The following is a 14,073-nucleotide window of genomic DNA, read 5'->3' as shown; positions in this document are numbered from 1 at the left end:
ATCACTTTACATCCACTCATCACTTTGGCTTTGAAGCAGCCGCCTGATATTGACACTTCGTAGGCGTAGTTTGACTATTCCTATACGTATCCATTTATTGATGAGGCTCATATTTTTCTAGTATAATTAGTACTACTGATTTCCAATCATTAAGTTCTGGGTAAAACCAGAGAAAAATAATTAATATAATCCTAACCCTAATAATCAACTCTGCCCTCGCCACAATCGTTGTTTTTATTGCTTTCTGACTGCCTCAACTTTACTTGTACTTAGAAAAGTCTAGCCCTTAGGAATGAGGGTTTGACCCTCTAGGCTCCTCTCGACTACCTTTCTCAATAAAATTCTTTCTAGTTGCAATCACATTTCTTCTCTTTGACCTAGAAATTGCCCTCCTTTTACCACTCCCATGAGCCATTCAACTCCCAACAACAGAAACCATACTCATCTTGTCATTTTCCCTAATTATCCTACTTACAGGCGGACTAGCATATGAGTGGTACCAAAAAGGCCTTGAATGAACTGAATAGGTTTTTAATCTAAGTAAGATAATTGATTTCGACTCAATAAATCATGGTTCTACCCCATGAATACCTTATGCTTTCCATTAACCTAAACCTAATCTTGGCCTTCCTATTAGCCCTAATAGGAGTCCTAATTTATCGATCCCACCTAATATCAACCCTCTTATGCCTAGAGGGTATAATGTTATCCCTCTTTATCCTTATAACCCTCTTAATTACACATTTCCATATATTCTTAATATCTATAACCCCCTTAATTCTCTTAGTTTTCTCAGCCTGTGAAGCAGCCATTGGTTTAGCACTGCTAGTTAAAATCTCAGCCACCCATGGCTCTGATCATGTCCAAAACCTTAACCTCCTACAATGCTAAAAATCCTTATAGCAACCTTTATATTAATCCCCCTAACCTGATGCTCAAAAAAGTCTTGAATCTGAATTAACACAACCACTCATAGCTTTTTAATTAGCATCTGAAGCTTAACCCTCCTATACCACAATTCAGACCTAGGTAACAATTACAATTCATCCTTCTCACTAGACTTTATCAGGACCCCTTCTAGTCCTATCATGTTGACTTTTACCACTAATAATAATTGCAGTAATTATCCTTCAACTGTCATTAATCATAGCCTTTACCTCATCAGAATTACTCATATTTTATATCCTATTTGAAACAACCTTAATTCCCACCCTTAGTACACCACTCTTGCCCACAGACACCATGTACTTAGAAAACTGTGTCCAAGGTTTATAGAATTTTATGTTTAATTAGTGTTGCTTTGTCCTACACTTAGTAAAATGTTTTTGATTAAGAATTAATGGTTTGGGGCAGCTAGGTGGCACAGTGGATAGAGCACCAGCCCTGAATTTAGGATGACTGGAGTTCAAATCTGGTCTCAGACACTTCCTAGCTGTGTGTCCCTGGGCAAGTCACTTAACCCCAGCCTCAGGGGGGAAAATAAAAAGAATTAATGGTTTTCCAACTGTTTGGACCTGTATACATATATTGTATTTAATTTATACTTTAGCATATTTAACATGTATTGGTCAACCTGCCATCTGGGGGGAGGGGAGGAGGGGAAAAATTGGAACAAAAGGTTTGGCAATTGTCAATGTTGTAAAATTACCCATGCATATATCTAGTAAATAAAAACTATTGGAAAAAAAAAAGAATTAATGGTTTTCTTTTCTAGCTTCTTTCCAGCAGTGTGAATTCCAAAGACATGAAAAATAAAATATATTATCAGATTTTTTTTTTTTTTGGATGTATCGATTTGTTTTCCAGTTTGGTTCTGATTGGGAGAAAATTAATCCCCTGCATATATTTGAATTCATAATATTCAAAATTATAATTATATAAAATGTTTGTTGATTCTAGCCCAACACAAATATTTGATATGAAAATATTTTGATATGAAAAAAATGATTTTTTTTCTCTTTCTTTTTTTTTTTGAGGAAATTTAGTGGTTAAGTCACATGGGTTACAACAGCTAATAAATGTCTGAGGCCATTTGAACTCAGGTCCTCCTGATTCCAGGGCTAGTACTCTATCCTCTATGCCACCTAGCTGCCCCTCTTTTTCCTGAAAAAAAAAATTTAAAAAAGATGATTCTCTAAAGGGAGGAGGAAGGAAATAAAGAGAAATAGAAGCTATATATAAAACAAAAGATCGATAAATGATATCTTAAAAACAGCTATTGTGTAATCTTGGTTGATTTCTAAATGAGAAACACAGTGATGGGGGCTCAAAAGCTGGAGTAGTGAGTTATAGAAACACAACTCCCCCACAACAGGCTTACTTTTAGAACCTTGAGTATAATTTGAAGTAAGATGGCCACTCCCTCTGGGAACACCTGACTTATCAGTGTGCAAGTTCAGGTTAGGTGAATGAGCAAGCCAACCCAAAGAAAAACAGGAAGAAAGATTGGGTGCCATGGTATACTATATCAGCACTATATCAAATTATCTATCCCTTCACAAGAATAATATGTTATTATCCCTTCCTTCACATGCATCTTCTATTTTAAAAAAAAAGCATTAAAATTTTTTTCAGCTCTGAATTCTCTCCTTTCTATTTCTCCTCACCTCACCCACTGAGAAAGTAAGAAAAAATAAAATCCATTACAAACATAGTAAAGTGCAACAGATTTTCATATTAGTCATGTATTAAAACATTTTTTGTTCTGCTCTCTGAGTCCATCATCTCTAACTGGAAGTGGTAGCATCTCATATGCTTCTTCAATATCAACCTATCCATTTACTGCTTCCTTATATGTAAGTTTTCTGAATACTAAAAAGTTTTGCGACCATGTACCCCAATGTACGTACCACTGTATCATTTCTCTTCTTCCTTTCATGGACAAATTTCCATAAAAAGTAGACTACATATCTGAATGCAGATTAGTCTTAACTATAGATGTAGAAAGCAGTATAAACTTTAACTCTATTGATAATTCTTTCAGTTTGTGTTTCTTAACTGATTTTGTTAAAAGGAGGGGAGAAGTAGTTATTGGGAAGTGAAATGTTTTTTTTTTTAAAGCATCATTCAATTTTATATAATTTACATCTTTATTTCTTCATTTTATAATCCTCTCCAATTTACAATTTGACTTCTGAGTCAATTATAATTAGAATTATAATTCTATTGAAACATTCTCTCAATGGTCATCAATGATGTCCTCTTTTTCATTCTATCTTATCAGTGACTTCTCTGCAGTGTTTGACTGTTGATAGATAACCTATTAACTTCTACACAAATGAAAACTGAATGAATTTGAATGAAATTGAATGAAAAACTCAGAAGGGATCTCAGATTGTTTTTAGTGCTGACATTCTTAACCTGATATCTGTGGATAGATTTTCAGGGGGTGTCTTAGAATGTGAATGAAGAAAAGTTCATCTTGATTTTCACTTAGCTCTAACTGCAATTTAGCATTTCCTACAATTACTGAAAAACATTTTCTGATAAGAGCTCTAAGTGCTTAATCTAACTGGCACAAGGATTAACCATATACAAAATTTAAGAACCACTTCTACAATGCCACAGAAAAATGCACTATCTCATCCTATGGCATCCAAAATACCACTTTTCTAGTTCCATTCATTACCATTCATTTTCTTTACTGACACCTCTTCTTCACAATCTCTTAAGGTGTACCCTAAAGTTAAGTCCTTGGCTTCCTTCTTCCCAAGCAAACTTACTGATTTCCATGATTTCAACTATATTATGCAGATGCCTCATGAATCTTTCTCTAGCCTTGAGCATTCTGCCAAACTCCAGAATAGCATCTTTTTGTACTTGAGTCACTTTAGACTCTTCAGGAAGCCATGTGGGATTTTCTTGGCAAAGAAAATGACGTGATTTGCCATTTCTTTCTCCAACTTATTTTTACACATGAAGAAACAGAGTTAAACTGGGTTAAGTGACAGGGTTAATCACAAAGCTAGTAAGTGTCTGAGGCCAAATTTGAAGATAAGTTTTCCTAACTTCAAGTCCAGCATTATCTACTGTGCCACCTAGCTGCTCTACATTTTTAACTAATTACAAGACTTTGACTTGGATCTCTTGCAACCACCTTAAATTCAACAGATCAAAAATTGAATCCAGCATTTTCCCCCCAAAAAAACTACTTCTCAAAGTTAGGTTTGACCATATCTATCCCCTTTTACTTCAACCTCAATTTCAAAAAGTCCATGCCTTTCCATCACCTTTAAGATCAAGCAATCTTTATCTTTTATTTAAAATGTTTCTTAACCTGGTCCCTTTCTACCTCTTGAGTCTTACTTAACACAATCACTCAAAAGTACAGATACAGGGCCCTCCTACTTGCTGTTCCTCTTTAAATTTATTTTATGATACACTATATACATTCTAGCTTCTTACTGAATTGTAAGCTCCATGAAGATAGTATCTTTTTATCTATTTCAATGCCTAGCAGTCTGCATATAGTAATTACTTAATAAATATTTAATTGAACTGAATGTTCTGCATAGCCTTCTAAATGAGATCCACCATCACCTAAGAGAGATAAATTTAATGATCCACATAAACAAGTGGGTCACTTTTGATCACTGTGGATCCCTTATTGTTGTTTAGTTATTTTTCAGTCATGTCTAACTCTTCGTTACCCCTTTTGGGATTGTCTTGGCAAAGATACTGGAGTGGTTTACTACTTCTTTTTCCAGGTCATTTTACAGATGAGGAAACTGAGGCTAACAAGATGAAGTCACTTGATCAAGGTCAAGCATCTGAGGCCTTATTTGAAGTCAAGTCTTCCTGACTCCAGGTCCAATGTTCTACCCACTGTGCCATCTAGCTGCCCCTCTTTATCTTTGGACTATATAATGTATTGCTCTCACTATTACATGGAAAGTCTCTATCCCGTAATGACAACATTCCATAACATTTTGCTTTACTTTATTTGGGATACAACTACACTGTTATGGGCCAGAACTCTACACTTGAAACAAGGATTCTTATAAGGTGTTAAGTCAATGGAATTGATGAGACAATGGTTATCTAGTTTAGCATGGTGATAAATAGTTCTCTAGTTCAGTATGACTGATTTAATCTTACAACAAATAATGGTTCCCTAGTGACATAATGATTGGTTATACCCAGTATACTGCATATAAACTGGGACAAACTCAGCCAGAGACAGACTCAGAAGGGGACTGGAACAGAGTGGGGGAAGACAGTGGGTAGAAGCTGTGGCACAAGCTCTTGGACTGAGAGAGACTTCAAGACAGAGACCCGTCGTGGTGGTCCTCCAGCTTCCCCCACAGAAACCAAGACACATTTCAAAGGATCTCAAGAAAGCTAGCCTGGGCCCCAGGCAAGGAGACAAGACTTTGAAGGAGATAATAAAGAATTTGAACTTTATCACCTGGCTATTCTTATAGTGATTACTCAGCAGAAACTGGTGATTACTCTGCTGAAACAAAGGCTGGCCCAAAGACCTCCAGAAAATTAACCAGAACATTACATTACGTAGCCTATTTCTTTCTAGTCGCAAATTTGTTTCATTATTACAAAGTTATGGTACTAGTAGGATTTTGCATTTAAGAAATTACTTATATAGCAGGGGTTAGTCAGTGTTAGATACAATGTGTTACTGAGATATACTAGACATACTTAGAAATCTCATGGGGAATGGCATCAAAACTAAAACTGTCAGGTATGCTAAAATTTGCCTCTACAATACAAAGAAGACATAAATAAAAATATTTCATTAGTATTTTAAATTAAGCTACACATAAAATTTCTTTGAATACAAAATGAACCAACTGTTGGTCATAATTATCCTTACTGATGTTAATAAAAGCAGTTGCCAAATTTAAATGTTTTAAATATCCTTATTAGTACTATGACATGTTCTTTTAAAAATATTTTGTAATTTATTGCATTATGCTCTGTGTAGCCTTTTATATTAAATCAACCAGTATTCAAGAAAATTCTTTTTAATGATCCATAAAGAAGAAACAAGTGTATTAAAAAATACTTTTTGTTCAAAGTATGATATGCAGCTAAAATAAAGTTAATGTGCCATGACAAATACTTTGTACTGGTCCCAGAAGAGGAAGAAGAGAATGAACTGCATTGTATTTGGGAAATGTGCTGTTTTCAACAAGTTGAACTTTTAAACAAAAACTCATTTCCTTAATACTAACATTGTCCCGGTATTGTTACGCATTTGTGAAATACTACATCTCTGAAGAGCCAAAACTCCAACTGAGCCAAAAGGCAATGGAGATATTATGGGCCACAGAGATGATAATATATTGCCGATGATGACCTGTACGCAAGGAGTGTCAAAAAATATATCATTCAGGAAATGCATTCTTGGAAAATGAGATGGGCTGATCATATAGCAAGAATGAAGGGTAACAGATGGGAGAGCTCAAGGGTTGAAGTAGTATTCACATAATGTTAAAGACCTAGAAGGCAGTCTTTAGCATTTAGAGTAGATACTTCCTATCCTCCTGCCCACTTCCAATATGGAAAATTTATATGAGGACAGAGATAAGACATGCGTAAATTAAGAATTTATAGATGATCTACTTCACTGGAGGAAAAACAATTTTATCAATGATCCATTTAAACATTCCTGCCACAAAACAAAGGGCTAAACACTATACAAAGTGCATAAATAGGAATAAATAAAAAGAACTCTACTCACCAAAAGGTCGGTCAGTCGATTCTTCTTTAAGATCTGTTTAAAAATATGAAACAAAAAGATAGTGATTATGAATTATAACATTTTGACAATTATGAAAAACATTACTCAAAAAATCTAATTTTTACATATAGTCAATATCCTGACTTATGAACATCTCATACAAATGAAGTCACATAGTGAAATGAAGACACATAGTGCCCAATATATTGAAAAAAGGGGTATTCCTTTCTAGTCAATTTACAATCATCTACTGTGCTTGGTGAGGAGACTCCCTTAATGTCACAGTTATTGTCTACTTGTTTACTACTTACCCCACTTGACTTTCTTTACCCAGAGATATTCTTTTACTTTTCTCCTGAGTAATTATGTGGATTCCAGCAAAATCTTCTACAAAGATTTCAGTGGTTGTCCCTGCAGCTTTCAAAGAAGGGATTTACTATATATTCATCTCTATTCCAAACTTCTTAATCAATTCAGTTTCTACATAAGAGAAATGTGATCTAAAGCTTCAGTAACCTTATTGTTGGGCCCCTTAATTTTATACTCTGGTTAGAGGAATAAGTCTCTTGCCCCTAGGCCTAAATCCTTTCCTTGCAGATTTATCTTAAGGATTCCACAGTCCTATACAGAACTCTAATAATAGCAGCTGGCTTCAAGAAACTTGCTATTCTACCTCCCAGATAACGACTCCTGGCCTTTGCCCCTTTTACCTTCCTTCAAGATTTTCCTGAAATAACTTGTCTGTTAGGATTCTTACAAGGTGCTAAGTAAGTGGAATTGAGGAGACAGTGGTTAAATCTAGTTTAGCATTAATTTAATCCTACAACAATATAATGGTTTCCTAGTGATATAATGATTGATGTATTCTCAATATGGGGTATATAAAGAGGAGCTGTCAGGGCCAGAAGGAGAAGCCCACTAGAAGCTCTGAGAGGCTGAGACAGATTCATTCCATCTTATACCTTTGTGTGGGCTGGATGCTGAAGCTGGGGAGAGGCAAAGGACTAGCAGCAAGAGCTCTCGGAACCAAGGAGAGAGAGGCCTCTAAGAAAGCTAACCAGGCCCAAGGAAGGAGACAAGACTTGGAAAGAGAAAATAAAGATTTGGATTTTAACTCCTGGCTGCATTTGGGATGATTACACTGAACTGAAAAGGCTCCCAGAGAACATCACATTTTAGAGAAGAATATTACACTTGTCTTTTGCCAGATTCCCCTAGTCAAAGGATCATAGATCTAGAGTTGTGAGGGAGCACAGAAATAATCGAGTCTAATCTCCTTATTTTATAGGTGATGAAAATGAGAAGTACTTAGTGATTTAACTAGGATTACAAAGATCTCTGATGCATCTTTTCCCTCCCATAAATTCTTAACTAGGAGTCAACCAGAAGTACCTGGAGCTTTTATCTATATCTCTTGAAACAGTACATAAGGACTAAGGTAGTATAGGGCATGCTTTTTTTTTAATCCCTCAATTTTGCTAAAAGACTGCTCCTTCTCCTTTTCTAGCATACACACACACACACACACACACACACACACACACACACACACACGGGGGTAGTGGTGAAGAGAAGAGGTTCAAGGTTGTCGTTTTATATGAAGAATATAACAACCTTGACCCTCTTCTCTTCACCCTCTATATAGGGGTTCTTTAAGCTGGAATGTACAAACATCCCCCTCCACTTTACTACCACCCAAAGATTCTATAAATAGACATCAGTAAGTCTGTGAATTTGAATGGAAAAAATAATATATTTCCATTAACCTTTAACATTTCACTGAAATATTTTTTAAAAATATATAAAAAGAGGCTCACAGGCATTACTAGATTAACAAAGAGGTCCATGACACATAAAAGCTTAAGAGACTTCTGCAATATTACTAACTTACTTGGTGATCTCATAAATTCCAAAGGGTTCCATTATCATTTGTATTCAGATGAGTGTCATATCTACCTACCCTGCTTTAATTCTCTCCTGGGTTACAGTCCTATATAATTAACTGTATTTTGGATATCTTGAACTATATGTCCCATAAGCATCTCAAAAGTATGTCCAAAACAGAACACATATTTTCCCCAAATCCTTGTGTTAAGGGTACCACTATCCTCCCAGGCATGCAGATCCTGAACCTCAGTAGCACCTTTGTCTCTTACTACTCTCATTTGCACCAAATATCTAATCTGTTGCCAAATCTTGTCATTTCTGTATATCACTCATATATATCTTCTTTCTACTCATATTCAGCTCATCTTCTATCTTCTGGCTATGTATAATGGCATTCTAATTGATCTTGTTGGATAGATTCTTCACTTGGATTCTAACCTGCCAAGGTGATTCTTTTAAAGTGTAGGATTGACCATGTCAACCTCCACTCAGTGAATGCCACTGGCTCCCTAATATCTCTAGTATCAAATATAAACTCTTCTATTTGGCATTTCACAGCCTACCTTTCCAATCATCTTACATTTTGCTCCTCTCTATACACTGTCACACAAGCCTATTTCCTCTTCCCTACTTGCACAGGGATTCTGTTCTCACTTGTTTCTTTAAACAACCCATTCCTAATACTTCCTTCTTGATGTCCGTAACTTTCCTCGAAGAATTAGGTCAACTCCCATCAACTCTGTTTTTTTTTCCCCCCATATGCTAGGGTATGGAACCCTGTTGAGAGGGAGTACTGAGGCCACCTCAACCTATGGTGCACAATAAATTTTCTGCCATGTTGCAGAAACGCTTTTGTTGAGCAAGGAGCAGTGATGCATGACATGGGAAAGGGATAGGCCTGAAGCTCATAGGGCAATTGCTCATAAGCAGGGATGGCTTAACAGGACCTCTCGCCTGTGAGTGAAGTGCTGAATTGCTGGATTGGCTCTCCTCCCATTGACAGATACCACACATACACAATGCCCATGAGCTGCTTCTCTGAATGGTGATTGGGGATTGTCTACTGTTCACATGCTAATCACACTTGCAAAAATGTATATCAACAAGGCTGTGGGATATAATAAACTGTAGCTTTTTTCACACTCTATGTGTCTCCTGTCTCATTCATCTTGCCTTTGAGTTCTCAATCAGAATGGCTGCAACAACTGGTGCCTGAGAACAGGGACTTGAAACAAAAGGTTCTAGAGTAATCACTGTGTGGTCAAGCATGCTACATGGTGAAGACAACCTCCAAGAGGACTCCAAAAGGAGAGCCCACCGAATTGGCTGTTTCCGGACCAGAGAGTGGCAGAGTTGGTTAAGTAGCCTAATGGGACCAAAAAAAAAAAAAAATAGGCACCTTACTTCCTTCAGCCAGGGAAGCATATGTGAAGACTATATACAAATGTATAAACAAACAGGGATGCACAATTCAATTAGGAGACATTAGGAAATTCCTAGACATTACTTAACAAAGTTTCTCCATGGTTACCTGAAGAGGCTGTTGTAATTGTGAGACAGATTGTTTTCAGTGATAAGCAATGTCCAGGAGAAATAGAAAAAAGCCATTTTACCACATATAATCTCATTAAATAAAGTCTGAAGTCAGAACCAGAAAAAGAGATCAGGAAGTTTGTGCTTGGAGCACAGACAGGCCCATCTCTTAGCAGATGCCCCTCTCCTGAGCCTGAGGAGGACGATAATGAACAGCCTCCCACCACCACCTTCAATCTGACCCTATTCTTATGTCTGTCTGGATTTACAGCCTAAAGGCTCTCCTAATGTAAAACCTAAGAATGAAATTTGGATGACAATTTTTAGAACAGACCCAGTTAACTGCCACTCAGATTGCTCCAAGGGCAAACATGAACTTATACTTTGAGCTACTTAGTGGCAGGGGTAGGAGGCAGTAAGGAGACTTTGATGTCCCCTAAACCAGTAAATTGGAAAAAAGACAGGAACCATTTTTCCTTTAATAATAGATGACTTACATATTAACTTACGAGGTAGGGATATTTTATACCAATTAGGGATAAAAATCATCATAGATTTTTAGGAGGGATCATTGCTACTGTGGCTTCTACCCTTCCTAAAACAACCTGGACTACTAAGATGCCAGTATGAGTGGAGCTATGGCACCTGACCAAAGAAAAAATAGCTGCTCTACATCAATTAGTATAAGAACAATTAGAAAGATACATTGAGGAAGCAAAAAGTGTCTGGACATTTGCATCTGTCTGCCAGATCTCTCCAGAGATTGTATGAGGTATCCCAGCAAGAACAGCAAGCATAGTAAAAAGATGTTTAGCTTGCACATCCTATTCTTAAAAGACCTGAAGGGCTGGGGACTAACCCTAGAGGTGACAAGCCAAATAATATATGACAAATGAATGTTACACATAAGGGAAAAACATGCATTCATGTTACAGTTGACACTAATTCAGGCTTTGTAGTTACATCCTCTCATTAAAGGAAAGCTGCTTCACATGCAATAAATCGCTTATTTCACTGTTTTGTGTCTATGGGCATCCCACACACCATCAAGACTGATAATGGACCCTTGTATACCTCAAAAATATTAAAACAGTTTTTACAGGAATTCTCCATACATCATACATCATATTCCTTACAACCTTACAGGACAGGCCATGGTAGAAAGAACTAATCAGACCCTGAAGAGATTCATTTAAAAAAAAAAAAAAAAAGAAAGAAAGAAAGAAAAAAAAAGAGGGAGATGGAGGTAAGATCACTCAGAAAGATGTAGATAAAGCAGTGTACACAATAAATTACTTAAAATTTGATTCAAATGAATTAAGTTCAGCTATGAAATACTCTCTGGTGAAAACAGAGAATTAATAAAGACAACACCCCATCTTTCTGAAGAGGGCCTCCTAAGAATGAGACCATAGTAATTAAAAAGGGTTCTGAAGGATGGGAGGGACCCTATAGGGTTCTAATGTGGGGGCCAGAATATGCTTGTATCTCCACAGAAGAAAGCCTTCAGCAATGGGTTCCCAGTAGACATCTCAAAGTTTTCCATAAACCAGAAGAGGAAAAGAAGGAAGAAAAGGTGACTGTCCAAAAGAAGACGATGTGCCCCCTCCCCCAAGACAGCTAACAAGATGCTTTATTATATAGATCTGTGTTACATACAATCAGGCCTGGCAACAGAGGTCAAAAGGTGGCCTATCATGATGGACCCACCATGGCCTAGGATTGTCTCATAGCGGGGATGAGGTATCATGTGACACATGCTGGGCATGCAGGGGACGCCCTATCAAAGCAACACCCTCATCCACAAGAAGGTTGTAGCGGGGTGTCTACATAATGGATCATCAGGTTGGCCCCTCCCAAGCCTCCATGGTACACATTATTGTCACTCAAGAATTGGGCCTCAGTTTGGCACATGGAAAAACATCTTGGGCCCTGGTTCTTGGACAAATGGCACGAGAATCAGATACCAGTTCTACACTAAAACCTGTCTGGGAGGGAAATATATATTCATGTGGAGAGACTCTGTAACTGTTACCAGAGAAACACTAGATTGTTACAATGTTACTTGTTGGAATTGTACAGTCAGTGATTGCTTGGATACTGAAATTGAAAATCAGACTGTATTTGAGGTCACTAGAGCTCATGTATCAATACTAGCTGTCAAAAGTGAGAAATGATATCGTACTGACTGATCATATGTTCAATACCATAATAGAAAAGAAGGAAACAGGCCATTAGAAAAAAGAGATGTATCAGCTGTGATATATTAGGTATCACTATGTTGGTTTCACTTATAGTTTCATCAGTCTCTCTTGCAATGTCCATATCTAATATACAAAATAGCACAATACAAGCTAGATATATAGAGGAACTAGCTAGAAATATCTCAGCAGGTTTTGTCCAACAGGCTAAGATAGATGAACAACTGTATCAGATGATAAAAGATTTAAGGGAAGTATCATTGGAAATGGGAGCAGAAGTGGAGTTATTGAAACTCCAGGCTCAGTTACAATGTGACTACAGATGTACAACGGTTTGTGAACTCCTTTGCTGTATAATCATACAGGACAAGATAAAGATTGGAACAGTATCAAGAGGCATTTGAATGGTTTATTTCTCAATAACACAATTGAAGGTGACACAGAAAGTTTATATAAACTAGCATCTAAGATAGAGAAAGCTTTTATGAAGATTTGAATCTAGATAAAACTGCTAAAAAATCATAATACCTCTTTATGGTGGTTAAAATTAGAATCATGGATTGCCCTCTGTGCTATGTTGTTATTGCTCTGTTGTCCTGTAATATTAGGATGTCTTTATAAATCTTTCTCCACTATCCTTTCAGAGGCTGCTGAAGTCAAGAATGACTTTATCTAAAAGATAAAAAGGAGAATTGCTAGGATATGGGATCCTGCTGAGAGGAAGTACAGAGGCCACTTTGCCTTTTGGTGCACAATAAGTTTTCTGCCACACTGCAGAAATGCTCTTGTAGAGCAAGGAACAGTGATGCATGACATTGGATAGAGATGGGTCTGAGGGTCACAATACCAGGGATGTAAAGGGCCTCTCACTTGTGAATGAGTTGCTGGCGTAGCTGCACTGGTTCTCCTCCCATTGGTAGATAACGCATACACAAAGCCTGAGTGGCTTCTCTGAATAGTAATTAGGGAATGCCTACTGTTCACATGCTAATCAAGCTTGCAAAAATGTATATCAACAAAGCTGTATAGCATAATAAACTGGAGCTCTTTTCACACTCTATGAGTCTCCCATCTCATTCATCTCACCTCTGAGATCAAAGGGCTCTTATACTTTGAGCATCTAAACAAGATGGCTGCAACATCCATATTCCCATAATTCCCAAAATTCACATATATGTTCCATTAAAAACAGAAAAAAAATGTTTTAATCTGCACTAAGTCCACCATTTCTCTAACTGGAGGTGAAGAACATGTTTATTATGAGTTTTTTAAATTATTATTTTATTTTGAGTTTTTAAAAATTATGATTGGTCATTATGATGACCAGAGTTCCTAAGTCTTTCAAAATTGATATTCTTTACAATATTATTATTGTACAAACTGTCTTCTGGTTCCATTCACTTCACATCATATCAGTTACATAGGTCTTTCTAGGTTTTCATGATACCACCTCCAATTTTTAGCTCCTGTTCTACTAATTTGCTTACAATATCATACTTTATGTCTAATCACGCACCATCTAAGTTTTATCTTGATATACAATGTGAGATGCTGGCCTATGACTAGTTTTTATTAAACTACTTTCCAGTTTTCCCAAATTTTTGTCCAAAAGCTGAAATCTTTTGGTTACTGGGCTAAGTTGCTTTCTTTATATTGTATTTTTTTATATTTTATATTTTTATATTTATATTCTTTATATCTATTTTGCTGATTTAACATTTGTATTTCTTACCCATTACTAAATTGTTGAAT

At 36.6% G+C, this 14,073-nt stretch overlaps 1 protein-coding gene across 3 annotated transcripts in view; it reads right to left on the bottom strand.

Annotated features, from left to right (window-relative positions):
• MALT1 (MALT1 paracaspase) overlaps nt 1-14,073 on the bottom strand; it is a 90,062-nt gene that overhangs the window by 39,078 nt on the left and 36,911 nt on the right. For all 3 annotated transcript variants that reach the window (XM_074279451.1, XM_074279452.1, XM_074279453.1), the window contains one exon: nt 6,701-6,733. In XM_074279451.1, coding sequence (XP_074135552.1) covers nt 6,701-6,733 — 33 coding nt within the window. The remainder of the gene's footprint in view (nt 1-6,700; nt 6,734-14,073) is intronic.

Source organism: Sminthopsis crassicaudata, chromosome 1 (assembly GCF_048593235.1).
Source record: "Sminthopsis crassicaudata isolate SCR6 chromosome 1, ASM4859323v1, whole genome shotgun sequence".
Classification (NCBI taxonomy): domain Eukaryota; kingdom Metazoa; phylum Chordata; class Mammalia; order Dasyuromorphia; family Dasyuridae; genus Sminthopsis; species Sminthopsis crassicaudata.
The sequence above is the reverse complement of the archived record's forward strand: the minus strand, read 5'-3'. Positions and strand labels throughout refer to the sequence as shown.